This window comes from Corvus kubaryi, unplaced genomic scaffold (genome assembly GCF_017639235.1).
Source record: "Corvus kubaryi isolate FWS band 111438036 unplaced genomic scaffold, C.kubaryi_AGA036_p1.0 37284, whole genome shotgun sequence".
NCBI classification, from domain to species: Eukaryota; Metazoa; Chordata; class Aves; order Passeriformes; family Corvidae; genus Corvus; species Corvus kubaryi.
The window spans coordinates 4,099,526-4,118,360 of record NW_024581088.1 but is presented as its reverse complement, the minus strand read 5'-3'; the positions used below and the strand labels follow the sequence as shown (position 1 = coordinate 4,118,360).

The window sequence follows — 18,835 nt, the reverse complement described above, 5'->3', positions numbered from 1 at the left end:
CATCGTGCGGGACGCGGCGGCGGGCGAGCACTGCCCGCCCCGGAACCGCGCTCCGCTTCCGGCCCCGGCGGGCCCCGCGCGGGCCCCGCGGCCGCGGGTTCGAGTCCCGGCCCCGGCAGGACGGAGAGTGTCAACGGGGTGCCTGGTTCCTCGGATTCCTGACTCTGGAATGGGCAGGGATGGCATGGACAGAGCACCAGTACCGGCCCCTTCGCGGGTGAAGGCAGAAAGGGAGCTTTAGGAATGTGGGAGAGAGGCACAGGTTTTATCCCAGACATCATCCCACTCCTAATTATGAATCGGGGGGATGGGGAAGCAGAGATTAAATGATTTACTAAGAATCGGTTTGTTAGGAGCAATGCATACCGCTTGCCCAACACTTATGGTGCCTACCAAAGCAGGATGAGAAGATACGAGACTATTGATAAAGGGAAGGAATCTTGACCAAAGATCCTGTTTTTAACCTAAAGCTAACTCAAACCAGTCTTGGAAGTTTGGACTTGGGCCAGGGACATAAAGAGCATGCACAGGGAAGCAAGGTGAAAAGGAAGACCCTTTACTTCATCTGAGGCAGACTCTTATTTCATCTCGGAGACCCCTGCCCACGACCACCAGACAACACTGCACAAGCTAACGTGGATGTAAATGACTTTTGGGCTCATTGTAATACGAGGCGAGGCTAGGGCGGCTAGGTAATGAATATGTATAGATGTGTTGAGAAACTCAGTGAATATGGAACTTGTAACCCGATAAATACCAGGCTGAATGCAGCTATCGGCACGCATGACTTTGGAGGAATTATCCCCCATGCATCCCAGCGCTGGAATAAACATACTATTTCACCGGAATAAGTAGTAGTGGAGTCTTTCCTGCTCATCAATTAGGACTGCCAGTGTTCAGGCCAGAGCGTGGCGGTCTCAGAAAAAGAAAAAATGAATGTTTGGGTTTTTTTTTTTTGCTCCTTGAGCACTGGGTATTTTAGAGAAAAGACTGACTAAGGCAATGTTTCCTGGCAGCAACCCTTCCCTTTGTCCAAAAGCTGGCACTAGTGCCCAGTATTGAGAAGCACAGAAGGCCCATTTGCTGCTCACTGCCAGGCTGGACAAGGAGAGCATCCACAGCACCCCATTAGATTGATACCACCCCATCAAAGGACCGGAATTCTAACTCCCAACTCCACGCAGGTGTCTGAGCACTGCACATGTAAATGGCAGAGTCCACTCTGTACAAGAAGCACAGATTCACCGTGCCACCTACACAAATCTTTAAACCCAGACTCCTGACAACAAACACACTTCCATGAGAACTGAAAACACCAGTCCCATGATTATTTGTTCTGTACCTCGCAAAACAACACGCAAAATTTGGATTTTCACCATCACTTCTTTATTCTGGAAGAAAACATACAAATCCAATCTCAATAAATACCCATCCCCTTCCTTAAGCACACGTAAATTACCCTGCCTATATAAAATGTGGTTATACATACATTCATTATAAAAACCTTTAAAAAATAAGTCTTTTAAGGTGAAGCTGAACCCCCTGAGCCAGCTGATCCAACATCCACGGGTCAGCTCTTGGCCGTCCGGAGCTTCCTGCGGAAGTAGTCGGGCGCGGCCTCGTGCAGCCACTCTGCGTCCACCACGCACAGGTCGCGCATGTAGCACTTGTTGGTGCGCAGCAGCCCGTTGTACACCACGCAGGCCGGCTTGCACTGGAACAGCACGGAGGACGGGTGGATGGCCACCACCTGGTGCGAGTCCACGGTGCCGTAGGAGCCGTCGGGCCGCAGCTCGGCCGCGTTCATGAACAGGCTGTGAGCCAGGCAGCGCCGGACGCTCGCGGTGTCCCCACGCGAGGACTCGAGCGGCATCGACAGCTGGGAGACACGGGAGTGAGCAAGTACAACCTGCACCCTCGGGGGGGGACAGCCCTGTTTCAGTGGGCTCTCTTCAGGAATCCTGGGGGATTTTACTGTGTCAGAATGCCTGGGGCTCACTGGGAATTCAGCTCGAGTGGATGCTAGGCTGACCCGGACTAAGAGCCAATAAAAGGGATGGTCACTCTCCTTCTGGAAATGAGTTTTAGGCCAACCAGCATTCACAAATGATACCCCAGACTGCCAGGGGTTCAGCAGCAGCTCCTAAGCTGTGCCCAGCAGGAACAGCGCTGAGGGGAAGCTGCTGCCCCACTGAATGCCTGACTCCATGAAGAAGCCAGCCAGCACAGGTTGCCGAGGCTGACAGCACTCTGTGGCACACACAGCACAGTCCCACCTGCACTAGAGCAGGAGAAACCCTTGGCAAAACCTGTCCCCTCCCTGAGAAGCCTTCTCAGAGGTTCCCATTTCTCCTTGACCCACTAAGCCCTGCAGCTTTCAGATTTTGGGATGTAACTGCACAGTCAGGAATTTTACCCAGCTATTTATAGGAAACTGAAAACAACCCCACATTTTCTCACTCCCAGGACTTGGCGCACAGTAACATCAGTTTGGGGGACAAATAGGAAAATACCAACAGGTGAAACAGAGAAATAGAATATGGCAGCAAGTTACCTTTACACAAATGTCCCTGAGCTGAGCTCTGACTTCTGCCATCAGCTTCATGTTCCTGCCGTTGATAAAGTTCTCTCTGCACCATCCCTGCAGCAGAGACACCAGTAGTTGGAAGGGGATATTTCTTCACCCCAGGAGCATGACAGCCTTTGGATACCATGAAAAGCAGAATCCCCCTTACTACCTGCCTCAGAGAAAAGGTGCTGACCCCTTTCCTGGTCGTATTTCTATCCCTCTTTACTCATAACTTATGACTAGCTTCCCCCCGCCCAGTGCTAAGAAACAGCATGTGGTGGTTCTTTTCCCCCCTCAGAGTTATTCTGCAAGGCCACCATGTGCTGCAGAACAGCATTTGCTATCCCACAGGTGGTGAAAGCAAATCAGGTAAGAATGACAGGTGCTGCAAGGAATGGGGTGCATGACTCCACAGATCCACAAATCTATCTGAGGGGTTCACAGGGTAGGATAAATCCAAATCTGCTTTTACATATGTTCAGTGTTTTTCCAATGAATCCTGTCACAGAGCATGTCCAGGTATTTACCATCAAGTCTCAACACTCTCCCACTCCCCTCCTGTTTCCAGCTGGAACCAGGGAAGGAAGAGACCTGGCTGTGACTACAGAACTGGCCCCACAGAGTTTTGATGACCAGCTTTGCTAGAGCTTTCTGTAGGAACCTTTGTTACCTGAACTTCCTTCCATTCCCCAGTTGCAGAGGATGAGCCCTCCTTTCTCCCGGTGCTGGAGGACGCCTGTGGCACCAGCCACGGAAGATGCAGGTGTCACTCTGCTCTCTGCTAAAAAACTCCTCACCCCATGAGCTCAGACAGCCGTGGCACCCTCAGATCATCCCACCTTGTGCCCGTTGACGTTCTTGTAGGCTCTGTACACGTTGAGCAAGGTCAGATGATCCCCCTCACTGGAGATGAATTTCTTCCTGACAGCCTGCACCTCATCCCGCTGGGCAGGGGGGTTGTGCAGGACACTGTCCACTGATAACAGGGACACGATGGTCAGGATCTCCTCTGCACAGTGGAACCTGGGGGACACGAGGATGGCCTGCACAGACACAACAAAACTCATCTTTGGTCCACCAAATCCACTTCATCTTTCTGCTCCCTGGCAGCCCAGGAACTTGACCAAACATTGCTTAGGACAATCTCACAAACATCTGGGCCTAGGAACAGCTGTGAATCCTCCACTGGGCTCACCAAGCACCTTTAACAGCAGCTGCCAGGCTCCTTCCTGGGACTGACCAGTGCATAACCAGTACAAACACCATGACTGACACCAACTACAGCAACAAAGACATCATGGACCTGCTAAACCATCCTGAAAATTGCAAGGAAATTTGCCTTGTTCACCTTCAGAGGTGCCAGAGGAAATAAACTGTCTTTTAAAAAACTTTCCTGAATTAAACAACAAATGACAAGCAATCCAGCACAAGGGCAGTAAATTATGTACATTAATGTACAGCAAATATACCAGTACAGCTGCAAACACCCCAAATTTCACACCTTGTTTAAGGAGTTTCAAAGAGAAACACCAATGCTACAGAGGTGAGTACATGAGATTAAAAAAAGTTAAATTTTCTGCAGTTTTTACCTTGGAGAACTTTGGATCCAGTGGAAAGGCTGCCATTTTCTTTCCCAGGGGGGTCAGGACAAGCTGACCTTCCTTTTGTGTCACAGCTCCCAGCAGGTCCAGCTGGTCAATTGCTGCTTGAATAGCATCTGCCAAAACAAGGACATTGGGCTGTGAGGCCTTCTGCATCCCACTGAGGGATGTGAAGGATCAGCTGGTTCCATCACTGCCTCCCTCCCCTGGCCAGAGGGACAAACACTTTCCATTTAGAGAAATCAGGGTCCCAAAATGTGGTTTATCCTCCTCTATCCAGGAGAACAAGCACCTTTCCCAATTTATTCCAGCTTCCCTTGGCAATCAGGGCACACCTTCATGTGCTTTATGACTCAAGACTGCTCCCAGCTCTTTTTCCCCAAGGCTGCCTTTGTAGCCACTTACCAGGAGATGGTTTGGACATGAAGTCAAAGGTGAGCACGTTGGGAATTTTCAGGGCCAGGAGCTGAAGCACCACACTGGCCAGGTTACACCTGTGTAGGCAGAAAAAACAACTGACCTAGCTCTCTTCTTCTATTTTATTCTCTTTTTCATAGAAGCTGAGATAGAGACTCAGAGCTGTGCTGCAGCTTGACAGAGACTGGCCTGATGCTGCTGGTGAAGCCTTACTTAAACCAGGAAGAGGCAAGTCCAAGATTTGGAGGACAGTCAGGAGAACTATTGCCTTATGTGTTTAGAGACTCAGTGCCCAACTGTCCACCCTGAGCAAAGGTTTCCCAGTTTTTCTGTTTAGTCCCCGCACTTCCATTTTTCTTAAGTCACCCCGTCAGCCCCTAGATCCAGTTCTGCTGCTCAGCTCTTCCCACAGCTCCAGCTGTACAAGAGGTGTGGCAAGGAGTGTGAAGCTTCTGTCCTCACCTCTGTATCTCAGGTGTTGTCATTTCATCGAATTTCTCGAAGTCCTCCTCGGTGTAGAGCCGGTAGCAGATCCCGCTCTCCTGTCTCCCTGCTCTCCCTGTGCGCTGCCAAGCCTGGGCCTTGGACACCTGCTGCACTGCCAGCACTTCCAGGCCAGTGTCTGGGCATGGAAAAGCATCACCTCAGTCAGTGCCTGTGTCAGGCACAGCTTTGGAAAACACGGAGCATTAACAGTAAGAATTCCCAGGGTTTGCCATTCAAACACGGCTCAGAGCTCACTTGGTTCAGCACCCTGAAGCACAGCGAACTATCCATGCTGTGCCCATGAAGAGAAGATTCACATTGGACAGATTTTTACCCCCTCATGGCTGATACTCAAAAAAACCCATAAAAGCACCACCAAACCCCACACCCAAAACCTGGGACATTAATTTAAACAGCACAGAGGGTGTCTGAAATCCTCATTCAGTGGGGCTTATGGCCTCCAGTAACTTTTACAAACCCAACCCAATCTTGGCCCTGTTCCTCCTCAGAATTCCTCACCAGGGCTGTACTTCTTGGCTTTGACCATGCCTGTGTCCACAACAAATTTTATCCCCGCAATGGTGATGGAGGTTTCTGCGATGTTGGTGGAGAGGATCACTTTGCGACAGCCCTGGGAGGAAGGACAAATCAAACCCAGGCCAAGGTCGCCCCAGAGCAGCTGCAACACAGAAATTCTGCTGCTTTTGGCCAGAGTGGGCCAAGCCCTGCCCCACATCGTGAGCACACACTGTGCTTCCTATGCCAGCTCTCAGAAACTAAGGTAATCTCCAGTTTCTAATCAGCTTCTAAAACGTGCCTGCAGTTGCAACAAAATACACCACCAGACCAGTTGTTCTCAAAATATCTTTCAACAATTTTGGTTTCATTTCTGGCACAACATTTGAGTTCTTATTTATCTGCTGAGTAGGTACGAAAGAGCCTGAGGCAGCATAAATTCTTTTTCTTATGACCATGACAAACATTCCCAGGGTTTCAACTTTCTTAGTATTTCCTCCATTAGCTGTTGTAGCTTTTTTGTGACATGGACAAAAAATTCCTATGAAATGGGGGAAATTTCAATTCCTGTGCCCTTTTCACTCCCTCTAATCCTTCCTTCTTTTTATGATCCCACGTGACTTACTGCATACATCTGTTAAAACCACCACAGTTGCACTGTCTTATATCACACTGGAACCACTCAGCCTAAAGCCAATGGAGACTATTGCTGACTATCAGTACAGGCTGCTTTAGCCCCCTAAATTCCACATTCCAAAGATTCAATGGAAGCAAACAAACTGCTCCTGCTCACCCATCCCATCCCCTCACCTCAGGGGTAGGTTTGAAGGCACGGAGCTGTTGGGAGTGGGGCAGAGAAGCATAAAGGGGCAGCACTGTCATCCGTGGGCAGCCCTCAGGCAGATGCTGGGCAACGTCTCGACAGGTTTTGGTCATTGCTTCAATTTCTTCCTGACCAGTCAGGAACACCAGGATGTCCTGGCATGCAGGAGCTTCCTGGAGCCAGAGGAAAAAGCAGGTTAGGAGGGTTTGGATAGGAAAGGAGAACTGAGATGGTAATGAGATGTGGCCCTGGCAGCAAGTCAGTGAAGCAGGCAAAGAAGAAAAGACACACATGTCGTGCAAGGTATGCAACAGCCAGAATTCCGACTGGATTCACCAGAAGCAAACAGTAAATCACATTTTGAGAGATCGAGTGTTAAAAGAATGGAGGAATTGCTGTGTCCTCAAGTAACTGTCCAGGACAGGCAGAGAGAGCCAGCAAGCACCCAGGCACAGAGAACTCAGGTGAGGGGAACATTCAGGTTTTAAGCATGAGTTGACATTACAGAGCTTTGCTTAGCAGCCTCCTTTCAGCTCCAGCCTGAGTACAGGACCCAAATCCCAACAGCAGCAGCAGCTTCAAAGCACTAAATGCAGTTTAATGAAATAAGACAACAATCCTGGTGTTTGGCAGCCAAACATCCAGGCACAAAACACCAATCCCTGGCCCCAGAGGGACACAAGCCTGGCCAGACCCCCATACCTGGTGGATTTGGAAGATGGACACCAGTGCTGCCTGCAGGTAGTCGCTCTGCCGCTCCTTGGTGTAGAAGATCTCAATGGGATGCTGCCGGCCTTCCAGGTAGATGACAGGAGCTCCACTGAAATACTGGGAGAACAGGTCAACATCCATCGTGGCTGACATGATGATCACCTTCAATGGGAGCACAGGATGGGTCAGTACTGCAGCTTCCGTCCAGCTGGACACTGACAAGTCAGGACCAGCCAAAAGTCAGCTTCTGGATCCTGAGAACCATGCTCAGAACAGCTCACAGAGTTTGGGACAGAAGAGAGTGATTTCCCCTCATTAAAGCCATCAGCTTTTTAATACAAGCAGAAAGTGTTGGTGGTGTGGAATGAGACCATGCAAGGACCCTGCCAGGCCCCTCCAGCAAAGCCAACGTGCTTTCACACAAATTCCTGACATGTCCACCCATTCCATGTGCCCTTCCTGGGAATGAGCATGTCCCACAGCTGTCCCACCAGCCACAGCTCCTGCACCCAGAGTGCTCTCAGCAGCAGTGCCAAAACTTCCCCAGCACTCTGTCTAGTCTAGAGCCCACACCCAAGGGGCTTTTATGGAAAAAAGGTATCAAGGAGGTAACAGATACCTTGTTTGGAGGTGTCGTATCAGGCCCCCACATCACAAGCTGGACAGACACCCTTAACTATTCAGTTTAAAGAGACTTTTTAGGAACAGAAAAATGGTCAAGGCTGAAAATTCCAAACACTTTGGAAGGCCCCAGGAGATGCTCAGAGCACTCAGAGCCCAGCCCCACCCCGCCCTTCGCTGCCATCCCGGATGAACACACTTTCAGTGGCCGCAGGCCTCGTTCCTTTCGCTTCTTTTGGGCAGCTTTGACCACTCCGAAGAGCACATCAGTGTGGATGGTCCTCTCGTGGGCCTCGTCCAGGATGACCACACTGTACTTGTGCAGCAGAGGGTCCCCGATGGCCTCGCGCAGCAGCATCCCGTCTGTCAGGAACCGGATCCTGGTCTCGGCACACGAACAATCATCGAAGCGCACCGTGTAGCCAACCTGGGGAAGGGATCACACAGGGATTATGGGCCACAAACACTGGCATTCCTCACTGCCATCGTGCCACAAGAAAGGACTACAAAGCCCCTGGTCACTGCATCGGACAGAGCCAAGCAGAAGTGCAGGGAAGCTCTGGAAAGCAGAGCAGTTTATTGCTGTCTGTGAGCAGGTCATCTTCCAAATTTAACCAGCCACCCAGAGGATACTCTCAACATCTCTAGTTGGCTTCTTCCTAACTAGAAGTTCATCACAAATGCCCCCCAAGTTTCCTTTCCTTCCTCCCTCTGCTAGAAATGATTCCAGGCTCCCCAAAGATTTTATGCAGGGGAAGTCTTTCTCCTCTGCTTTTCTCCCACAGACCTGCAGAGATTCAGCACTCTGCTCTCCTTCACAGTGACTTCTGATATAAGGAGCAATGGAAGAGAACACAATATTTTTTTGTTTTATTCATGAATCGGTATTTTTTCTAATGGAAGAACCCAGATAATAATCAAGAAGTACAATACCACAGGGACAGACCATGCCCACCCTGTCACGAGGCAGGTAAAGAGCCATTTTTCTCCATTCATTTAATTACAGAATCACAGAATATCCTGAGCTGGAAGGAACCCACAGGGATCATTAAGTCCCAATCCCTGGCCCTGCACAGACACCCCAACAATCCCACCCTGTGCCTGGCAGCGCTGTCCAAACGCTCCTGGAGCTCTGGCAGCCCCGGGCAGTGCCCATTCCCTGGGGAGCCTGGGCAGTGCCACAGCACCCTCTGGGGGAAGAACCTTTCCCTGATATCCAACCTAGACCTCCCCTGACACAGGGGACTCCAGCCATTCCCTCAGGTCCTGTCCCTGGTCACAAGAGAGCAGAAATTGGAACTGCCCCTCAGGAGGAAGCTGCAGACCCTGGTGAGGTTTGACCAAATTCTCCACTTCTCCAGCCATTCCTATTATGTGGTCCCTCCTGACCATTCACCATCTTTGTGTCACTCCTTTGAGCACTCTCTAACAGCTTTACATCCCTGTTATACTGTGGCACCCGAAACTAATTATGAAATTAAAACTATCATCGCTGAGGCTGGTTATTATCCTACCCATTAAAGCCTGATAGGGCCCCATCCCCACTGCAGCACGAAACCAGAATTCATGTGTACATCAACCTACCAGCCTCCCCAGCTCCGTCCTCTTCTCCTCAGCGACTCTGGCAGCCAGGGTGACAGCTGCCACCCTGCGGGGCTGGGTCACAGCGATGACACCAGGGTGGCCAATTCCTGCTTCGTACAGGTACTGAGGGAGCTGAGTGGTCTTCCCTGAGCCCGTTTCTCCTAAGGAACATCAAGGGAATAGGGTTTTTCCCCTCCACCTTTTATAGCATTGACAAACTCGGTTTTTTATGTTAACTTTTAGCCTTATTTCAGGATGGGGATGCTGAAGACAGGGAGAAAAATTCCCACTACAAAGCAGTGGCAGGTCAGAGACAAAACCCAGTGCTCTCCTCTTGCTGCTGGGCCACTCCTCTGCAGAGCTCCCTCTGCCCAGGTGCTCTCCAGCCACACTCTGGTTTAGAAACATATTCCAGCCTCTCTGGAGGTGAAGTGTCTGTGGTGTGGCATTAATAGGAGCGAGATACAAAGCATTTTTTAATTTAATTCCAATAAATGCTAAGTCTTTAGACTACCAGGTGGAAAGTTGTATGTCTTCAGCTGCTGGAAGTCTGACAAAAAGGTTATTAGTTTGGACTCACAGAAAACACAACAAAATCTGTGAAAAACCCTGAAAATGTAACTGAGGAGACTCTTCTGAAGAGAAGAGTTTTGCCATCTGGCTGTGACTAAACTCCAGGCAGATACCGAAAGGAGAGGGAAATAACTTCCGCCCGCTCCATAAAAACGAAGTCCCCAGCTGCCTTAACCAGCCAAAGCACAGAAATCACTACATTCCTGGTTCACCACATTTCAGATTTACACCCGGACCGTTTCTGGGCAGCTTTCCCCAGCCCACGCCGCTCGGTGGGACGCGGCCCGGGGCGGCACTCACCGATGAGGACGGCGCTGTCGAGGCGGCGGAGCCGGGCCAGCAGCGGCCCGCGGGCCCCGGCGATGGGCAGCGAGCGGCGCTGCACGTGTGCGGGCGGCGCGGCGCTCTGGGGCTGCGTGCCGGGGGGCGCCGCCTTGAACCGCTTGGCCGGAGGCCCCTCGCTGTCCTGAGCCATCGCCCGTCGCTGTCCGGTCCCGCGGGGGCTGTCCCGGGGCTCCGTCCGCTCCCGGCCCGGCCCGGCCCGTCGGGGCCGCGCTCCACGGGCTCCCCGGTGCAGTGATGACGGCACTGCGCGCCCGCTGCGCGGAGCATCCTGGGAGTTGTAGTCCCGACCCCAGCGCCATTTCCAGTGCTCCCGGTTCCGGGCACCCCTCGGAAAAATCCCGGACCCCAAACGGCAGCGAAATGCAGCCAAGGAGGGCAGAGAGCCGGCTGCAGGCAGGGCTGGGACATGTTCCCCTTCATGACTTGTCCCAATAACAAGCTACGGGAGGGTTCTCAAACACTGAACTAAAAGAACCCTCAAAAATAAGGTTTTGATCTAATTCCTGCCTCATAACCTATGCTGAAGCAACATTGTCCAAAACGCTTTCATTCTTGCTCTCTAGGAGCACTAAAAGCCTGCTCTAGGAACAATCAAAACCTCCCTCAAAAACAGACCAAAAAACCTGTAAAACCCCCAAAGCTCCCATAAGTTTTTATAACCTTTAACAGATAAAAATCCAGATACAAATTACCTCACACATTGTGTTTATCAGAATCTAACACACTGCTTGTGGACAAAGCATTTCCCCTGATTTCCCCACATATTCCTCTCCTGGACTATAAATTAAAAAAACTAAAACATGTAGCCAGTTTTTAAAAACAAAATCTGAAACGAGATATTCATGTGTCACGGGTGAGGCCATTCTCTAAAATTTCGAATGAAGATGCACCTTTAACTCTCTTTATCTATTATGATATAATCAATAAAAACCGACCCAGTACTTTCTATGGCAATTTAAGAACAACTGACCACGATGAGCTGAACTGAGCTCCAAACTCCTCTGTGGCCCCTCAGAGACATTTATAATCAATGTAGCTTTAAGCTAAGTCCCACTCAGCGTCACTGGCCTGCGCTGGACACAGCCCTCCCACAACAAATTTCATCCACAGACCACGGATTTCACATCCTGAGCAGACAATCCTGCGTCCTGCAGTTCGGAAACACCTGTGAAAAAAGCTTCAGTTATCCCTGTCTTTTCAAGGACTTGCTTTTTCCAGCCTCTGCTTTTTCACCTGCTGCCTCAAGACTACAGGATTATACAGAGGATTAACCAAAAAGGATCCACAAGACATTTTATTCAACTCATCATCATTTGAGTCCTGACTCCAGACAAGTTTCCTTCCCTAGTGCTGCAGGTCATTCAGTAACAGCAGAGGGCACGTGGGGGTGGGTGGATTTTGCAGGCACACCTGTTTAACCACCAGTCTCAAAACTGGGCACCTGAACACACAGTCCTTGGGGGGAAAAAACCACCAAAATGCAGCTTTGGCCTGCAGAACATTCCCAAAACCACAAACCCGACTGGCAAAATGAAAAGCTGCATTATGCTACATGTTGTATTCCTTGCAATTCAAAGACGACTGGAGACAGCAGCACCTCAGATCAAGAAACCTTTTGCCATTGAAATAGTGACTTGGCCTTTCAATCACCTTGTAGTTGTTTTATCCAAGAATAACAAAATGAGTTAAACCCCAAAAAGTTGGGTTTGTCCCCTGTAAAGTTTCCCATAGAGTTTCATGTATCAAATAACTTGAAAAAAATGCTTTAGAAACCACTTTAAACAAGTGTGGCCTTGTTAACTGAAGTTAACAGGAAATGGTTTCCAGTTTTAAATTTTTGGCTCCACTGGATTTAGATTATGTCCAGCACAATGAATTCCCTGATTGGGAAAGATGCTGGAAGTGTCTCAGGTGAGACTGCCATGTCATAAAGTGCTTGTATTCCAAACCATAGAGCTGTCAAAGAGTCCTCTCTGCGCTGGGGAAGGAGAGTCCCCACGTGGGACTGGATCCAGGCCAGTCTCTCCCAGGGGTGGCTGGGTTTTGGCACAAGCCCTGATTATCCCCCGAGGCGCTGCCCCTCTCCCCACGCAAATCCCCCCGGCCGCTCCTCTGGCAAGGGGTTGTAATTCGGGTCATCCTCCGGCGTGTCAAATATTGCTTTCCTGGAAAACACAAAGGATGGTCATCCTTTAAAAGACATGTTTCACAACAAGATCAAGACTGCTCACATGCTGCACATGGAACAGTGTCCTCCCTCAGTAAAGCCTCGCCCAGGGAGTGGGATTTATGCGCAAGTCTTGCTCTCCAGTTTGGAACCACCAGGAAGGAGATCCCAAATCAAGACTGATGAGGTTCATCTTCTGCTATTTATGAGATAAATATTCTCTGACAGACATCTTCAGGAATGTCTGTGACTCTATGAAAATCCCTCAGAACCGTTCTGGGAGAGCACCACAGGGGATTAGAGCCTCCACACGAGGGACCTCAGTGGGAGAAGCACCACTCAATACTATAAACACTTGAGGGTTTTTTCCCAAAATTGTGAAGTGAGGATGACTTACAGAAGAAAAAAACCATTAGATATCTTACATATTATACCTCAGTCACTGTTCACACCCAGCAGGGGACACAGCTTTGGTGCCACTAAAAAAAGCTGTCAGCAAAGCCTGACAAGTGTTATCAGAGAAAGCAAAGGTAAAATCCTTTAGCTCTTCTCCCAGTTAAGTTGGTCCCCACTTACACAAATGCCAGCTCCTTGTTTGGCAACAGGAATTAAAGAAAAAGCAAATCCAGACTTCCCCCCAGTTCTGTCTCTGCCCAATTCACCAGAAGCTGATGTGACTGGATTGCAAAGAGTTTTCCAAACAAACACTCTCTCCATGTCTCTTCCAAAGCAGCCACCAATACTCACAGGACAGACGGTGTTCTCAGGAGCCTCCCACCACCAGGCTGATTGGGAAAGACATCCTCTAAGAAAAAATATATATGTCCAACAGCAATGCCTGGTATAGAAACAAAAGCCAAATGGTGATTTTTCAATACTTCCCCTTTATAGCTCTCAAATGCTTTACACTAGACTTTTCAGGAAAACAACACACATTGGTTCTTTCACAGAAAATATGATACAGAAATACAAAACCTAAGGAAGAAAGCTAACAGCAGATAAAAAGCTTAACTTACACTACAAGACATTAATACAGGGAAAACTCCTTGTCATTATTAAAAATACTGATGTTTTGGCTCTATTAGAGTTGATAAAATAGTAATATAAACTATTTTATTTCAGTAGACTGATGCTATGGCCAGACAATGCATCAGGGCTGATTCCAAGCAATAAAAAACCAAAACATCAGAAGCTCTTTCCATCCTTATCACAGCACAAAACATGCTACAATGGTTAGAAATCAGAAGAGCCTGGTATAAATATACCAGAAGAACACCAAGCACTAGGGTATTTAGCCCTTGGATTTATCCACATTTTCTGTTTCATGTAAAACATGAGGAGGAACAGATCCTCGTGACTGTTGCCATTGCTCACCCAGGAGATCCACAATGATGGAGTTCCCCAAAAGCAGTGAAAAGCCCATCAGTACCCAGGGTAGAAACGGGGCTTGGAAGATGAGGAGACCGAAGAAGTTCATGCGGACGTAGGGATTCCTGCGGCTCCAGATGTACACCAGCATGATGGTGAATGCCTGGCCCAGGAACACCAAGTTCACAAACAGCCCAAAAAGCTGGCATGGGTCGTTAAGGAAACACTTGTGAGGTCAAGAATTTCACATCTTAATTTGTAATCCCATGTTTTCCACACAGCTGGTAACTTCACTTTCCCAGGTGCGAGTACACCAAACTACTGTCCATCAAATCCAACAGCTACAGCAGGATTCAGGGTACCTGCAGCATGAATAATCTCATTAAAGCATAAATTAATTCTTCATAGACAACCTGAGCATGATCCCACACTTGAGCAGTCCCCTGATAACCTCATTTCCATGATCAAGCAGAAAAAAACCTGAAAAACCAGCAATAATACCAAAGTATTCAAAACCACTCAAACAAGTATCAGTACTCCTTGCACAACAAACTATGTTAAGGTAACAGTAGCAACACGGTTTCTGCTCTCATTCACACATCTTTAGCTTTACTAAAGGAGCCTGGAATTACAACAGAAAGGATACAGTCATTAAAAGTCCTCCAAAAAGGAACATAAATACAAAATCTGCCGTCCGACCCCGGAAAGAGCCTTCCTCGAGCATGCGGCAGTACCGGTATCTGAGGCCACAGGTCAGGAAAATTCCATTGCAAATGAGTTTAAAGACAGATCCAAGCACAAAACGATTCAATTCTACATCAGCTTAAAAGTTTTCTATCATTTTACTGCATCAATTGGCTCTTTCTGGATACTTCAGCAGAGAGGGCGACACAGGAGACAAAAAAGCTACCTGGAATTTTCTCCTGCACCAGGTCAGCACCAAGCTGAAGGATCAGGCTTGTACACATTCTTAACACCACAAAAGTTAACTGGCAAAATTCTTCACCACTTAAGAAGGAGACCCCCTTGAAGGCCATTCATGACACCAAGGAAGTTGGCATTGCTGAATTCCCAGGAACTCAACTTTTCCTGTGTGCAGGTACAGCAACACTTCTGCACTCTGGAGCTCTGCTCACCGGGGGAACCAACACAACTTGGTGAAGGATACAAAAAGATCATGTTAAATAAAAAATTAAAGCCAACTGGTCCAAAGAATAAGTAGTTTGTGATTAACCTCCATATCTGGAAATAAGACAAATACAAGGACTTTAAACATGACAGCTTATTTTTATTGTCTAAAAAGATAAGCAAGTAACAGTGAAACCGAAATCCCCTTTACAGAAAACGAAACTAAGACCTATTTTAAGGTACAGTGGTCTGCACTCTGGCTTCAGTAGCTTTTAAAAAGTGTATTTCTAATACAAAAAGTACACTGTTTTGAGAAGACAAGCACTTACAAACTCTACAGCACAGTTTAAAACCTCCCATGCTTCAAAACACACTTACTTGAAAGTGCTTAAATATTAACTCAGGGTTGAAATACAGTTGGAAGGGCGTGATAAGTTCTAATTGCTGAAAAAGAAGAGAACATTTTGAAAGGATCAATACAAGTGAAAAAAAATACACACCCAAACCAGCAACCCATTCCTGCGTGCCAAGAAGAGCCTAGCAAGTCCTCAATCAGCACTGTGAGTTTTCTGGCAAGTGGGAGACTCGATACAACACCTCTCTCACGTTGTTGTTGTTATTTATAAATACTTTGCACCTCCCCGGGGCCTATTTCGGGGATCCCCTCGCTCAGGGGCTCCTCGGGGATCCAGACTCGGCTCTGGGCGGGGGCGATGCCTGAGGGCTCCCCTTCCACGGCTACCCCGCGCCCAGCCCCTCCCAATTCCCCTCACGACCTCCCTCCCGCGGCACTGACCACGGCGGCAGTGGTGAGGACGCAGGCGGTGGTGTAGGCCCGGGTCACGGGCGGCACCTGCAGGTACTCCTGCCGGAACGTCTGGTACGCCATCTTGGCGGCCCCGCCCCGCCCCGGCCCGCCCGCCGCCGCGCCCGCCGGGCACTCCGAGCTCCCATTGGCCGAACCGCAGCGCCCTCCCTCCGCTCTGCGCTCTCATTGGCCGAGTACGCAGCCCGCTGCCGCCGCTCCGCGCTCCCATTGGCCGCGCTGCCATACCCTCCCAGCGCTCCGTGCTGTCATTGGCCGAGCGGCCGCGCTCTCCGGGCGCTTGGCCCGCCCGCCGAGGGACGGAGCGCTCGGTGATTGGGCGGTGCGGGTGCCCTGGAGGGCGCTGATTGGCTGCGGGCGGCGCTGCCCTGAGGCGGCGCTCGAGCGAGGCGGGAAAGCGGCGGCGGCGGCGGTAGCGCTGGGCTCCGGCCCCGTCCTCGGCAGTGGCCCCGGGCCCCGTGCTCGGCCCAGAACCCGAGCGGGAGGAGCGGCCCCGCTGCCTCGGGTAGCGCCGGGGAGCCCTGGGAGACCCGGCTTCCCCTCGCGGCTCGGCCGCCCCGGCCCCCCCCGCCGCCATGTCGGTGGATCCCATGACCTACGAGACGCAGTTCTTCGGCTTCACGCCCCAGACGTGCATGCTGCGCGTCTACATCGCCTTCCAGGACTACCTCTTCGAAATGATGCTGGTGGTGGAGGGCGTGATGCTGAAGAAGCTGGACGGCATTCCCGGCTGCAAAGTCAGCCCTTCCCAGATCCGGAAATGCACCGAGAAATTCCTTCTCTTCATGAAGGAGCACTTCGATAAACTCTTCGCTAAAATGGAAGAAGTGCTGCTGCAGCTGGTGCTGAACATCCCTAAGAACGTGCTGCTGCCCGAGGACAGGGTGCAGGAGCAGTATCCCTACAGCAAGGAGGAATTCCAGGCGCTGCAGGATGAGCTGCAGCAGCTGCAGCAGCAGTGCCGGGCAGAGGCGGCCGCGGAGCAGGCGCTGCGAGCAGAGCTGGAGGAGCAGAAGGCTGTCAAGGCCGAGCTGGAGAAGATTTTGCAGTGTTTTGATGGGCTTGAGAACATCTGCAGGGAGCACGGGGCCGGCAACTTCAAGGAAAGCTTTGCCCTCCTGACACAGAGCTCTAAGAAACTGCAGGATGTGCTGAAGGAGGTTGAGGAGAAGAGCAAAAAAATGAAGCGGCATGATCAGTTAATGTAATGGAAATTCTGACAAGGCAACAGAGCTCATAGGGAGCTTGCTTAAAATTACAGAGGCTTATCTTTCCCTTACTACGCTCATCCTGCCTGGATCTGGACTAAAGACTGTTGAACTGTGCCAGTTTGCACCTCCCTAGGGCAGGAAGGGGAGAAAAGGCTGTAAAATGTAACTCAGATTGTTAACTTCCTAAGTTTTGGGTTGGATAACCGGGCTTTGAAAGTACCTTCCTGGCTACTGAATGTTACCTTTGAACACAATGTAGCACTTGCCCCTTTTAGGGGTTATTAAAACGAAGCCTCAGTAAGAGTTTGCTTGTGTTTCTCAGCACAGCGCTGCTGCTCCACAGAGCAGAAGCCACTGGAGGAAATGAATAATTCCATCACTTTGCCCTACTTCACCTTATGTTGCTTTTTATATATTTGTTTGGGGGTTTTTTGTTGCCCAGCGTCCTTTTCCTACTAAATAGCAAAGTTCCTTTTATTAATGTTTAATCAGATTTTCCTGTAAAAATGTTATGAAGACTGATAAGCTCTTGTGTCTTAATTAAACTTATTCTATCTGTACTTAATTTAAAATCCCTGAGTCTGTGCATCTTTCCACTGCAGTTTTTTATCTCCTGTTTAGTTCTATCATTAAATGTCAATATTAATTTCTACTTTACTAGCATAGAAGCTTAGAAGTCATTAACCCTGTGAATCATTTAGAGGTGACTCTAATAAAAAAAGTGTACTGAAAAGAGAAAACACAGTTTGGAATTCTTTCTTCCCTGAATTGAGACGAGTAAGATGTGAACAGTGTCAGCAGAGGGCACCAGCAGCCCGGCCCTGGGCTCGGCTCCACAGGAGGTTGGTCTATTTTCCAACTCAGTGTAACTTTCCTGGACACCAAGAATTACCGTGTTTCCTCAGATGAATCAGTTGTTTTATCGTTGTTTTATCCTTAATAAATAGGAGACACTTTTCCTGGGTGTTCTGTGCCAGGAGAGATCACACACAGACTTGCAGAAAGCTGGACCCTACTGAGTTATACACCCCAACGCTGTATTTTCCTTTAAAAAGGAATTATTCCCATTTTCACACTCCTCTCCCAGCCAGAGAGAGACAATTTCAGCACCAGGCCAGGGTTCTCCCCAGTGCCTCCTTCCCAGCTGGAGTGGGGAATGCTGGTCGTGAAGGTTGCCCTGGGCTGAGCCTGACCCACTCTGACCCCTGGCTCACATTTTGATGTGCTGCTGTGTCACCAGCCAGGGAAATGTGTCCACAACTAAATCTGAGACTGACCATCCCACCCTCCTGGTGTGGATTTAACCCACGCCAGCCTCGGGCCCTCCTGTGATTGCCTCTTCCCACCTGCTCCCAGAAATGCCATCCTGCCACATATGCTCCTGGCACTCCAGTCACCATAATGAAATATTTTACTATAAACTGTATCCTGATGCTCCAGAAAGCTGTGCAGGAACAGTGCCCTCGGGCAGCAAGCTGTGGCACCTCAGGGAATCATGGAATTCTTTGGCTTGGAAAAGCCCCCTGAGCATCGAGCCCAGCAGTTCCCCCAGCACTGCCATGGCCACCACTCACCGTGTCCACAGCTGCTGGATCCAGCAGTATTGGTGAGGCATTCCCAACCCCAAATCACATCCATGTGTTTTTGGGGTCTCTGGAGGCTCAGACCCCGAGTCCATCCCCACTGGCCTCTCCGTCTGTCCTTGTCCCACTCTCCTCAGGCTCCCATCGCTCCCAAAGGCAGATCCAGTGTGTCCATGGCCATGGCCCAGGTCCCACTGGTGACAAGGCAGGCACAGACAGGGTAGCACCAGGCTGCTGCAGGAGCAGGGCCTTGGAAAGGAGGGGGAGAATTTCCAGATGGATGATTATAATGTTCATTTTCTCCCA

The 18,835-nt window shown here is 49.8% G+C and overlaps 3 protein-coding genes across 3 annotated transcripts; 1 reads left to right on the top strand and 2 right to left on the bottom strand.

Annotated features, from left to right (window-relative positions):
• Positions 1–1,363: 1,363 nt before the first annotated feature.
• Positions 1,364–11,092, bottom strand: DHX33 (DEAH-box helicase 33). Its single transcript, XM_042025963.1, is given in 13 exon segments — positions 1,364–1,879; positions 2,555–2,641; positions 3,409–3,612; positions 4,159–4,286; positions 4,576–4,664; positions 5,050–5,209; positions 5,593–5,704; positions 6,400–6,585; positions 7,115–7,285; positions 7,944–8,171; positions 9,329–9,489; positions 10,202–10,496; positions 10,498–11,092. Coding segments are annotated over 13 exon segments (2,178 nt in total). The 5' UTR covers positions 10,546–11,092; the 3' UTR covers positions 1,364–1,570.
• A 421-nt stretch (positions 11,093–11,513) lies between these two features.
• On the bottom strand, positions 11,514–15,835 carry DERL2 (derlin 2). The gene is made up of 7 exons (XM_042025964.1): positions 15,706–15,835; positions 15,288–15,353; positions 14,950–15,023; positions 14,428–14,521; positions 13,788–13,983; positions 13,161–13,251; positions 11,514–12,411 (listed from the first exon to the last, which is right to left on the bottom strand). Exons 1-7 carry the CDS (start codon positions 15,796–15,798, stop codon positions 12,306–12,308), a joined length of 720 nt encoding a protein of 239 aa, XP_041881898.1. The 5' UTR covers positions 15,799–15,835; the 3' UTR covers positions 11,514–12,305.
• A 279-nt stretch (positions 15,836–16,114) lies between these two features.
• MIS12 (MIS12 kinetochore complex component) lies at positions 16,115–17,687 on the top strand. Its single transcript, XM_042025965.1, has one exon. It carries the CDS (start codon positions 16,311–16,313, stop codon positions 16,941–16,943), a length of 633 nt encoding a protein of 210 aa, XP_041881899.1. The 5' UTR covers positions 16,115–16,310; the 3' UTR covers positions 16,944–17,687.
• The last annotated feature ends 1,148 nt before the right edge of the window (positions 17,688–18,835 follow it).

What these genes read in the sequence shown, in the direction of transcription:
- DERL2 (XM_042025964.1), bottom strand. Translation starts at nt 15,798, where the DNA reads ATGGCGTACCAGACGTTCCGGCAGGAGTACCTGCAGGTGCCGCCCGTG. An exon ending in TTATTTAACATGATCTTTTT is followed by an intron (nt 14,522 to 14,949) that starts GTATCCTTCACC and finishes CTGTGGCCTCAG; the next exon opens with ATACCGGTACTGCCGCATGC. An exon ending in CTGAGAACACCGTCTGTCCT is followed by an intron (nt 12,412 to 13,160) that starts GTGAGTATTGGT and finishes TGTGTTTTCCAG; the next exon opens with GAAAGCAATATTTGACACGC.
- MIS12 (XM_042025965.1), top strand. Translation starts at nt 16,311, where the DNA reads ATGTCGGTGGATCCCATGACCTACGAGACGCAGTTCTTCGGCTTCACG.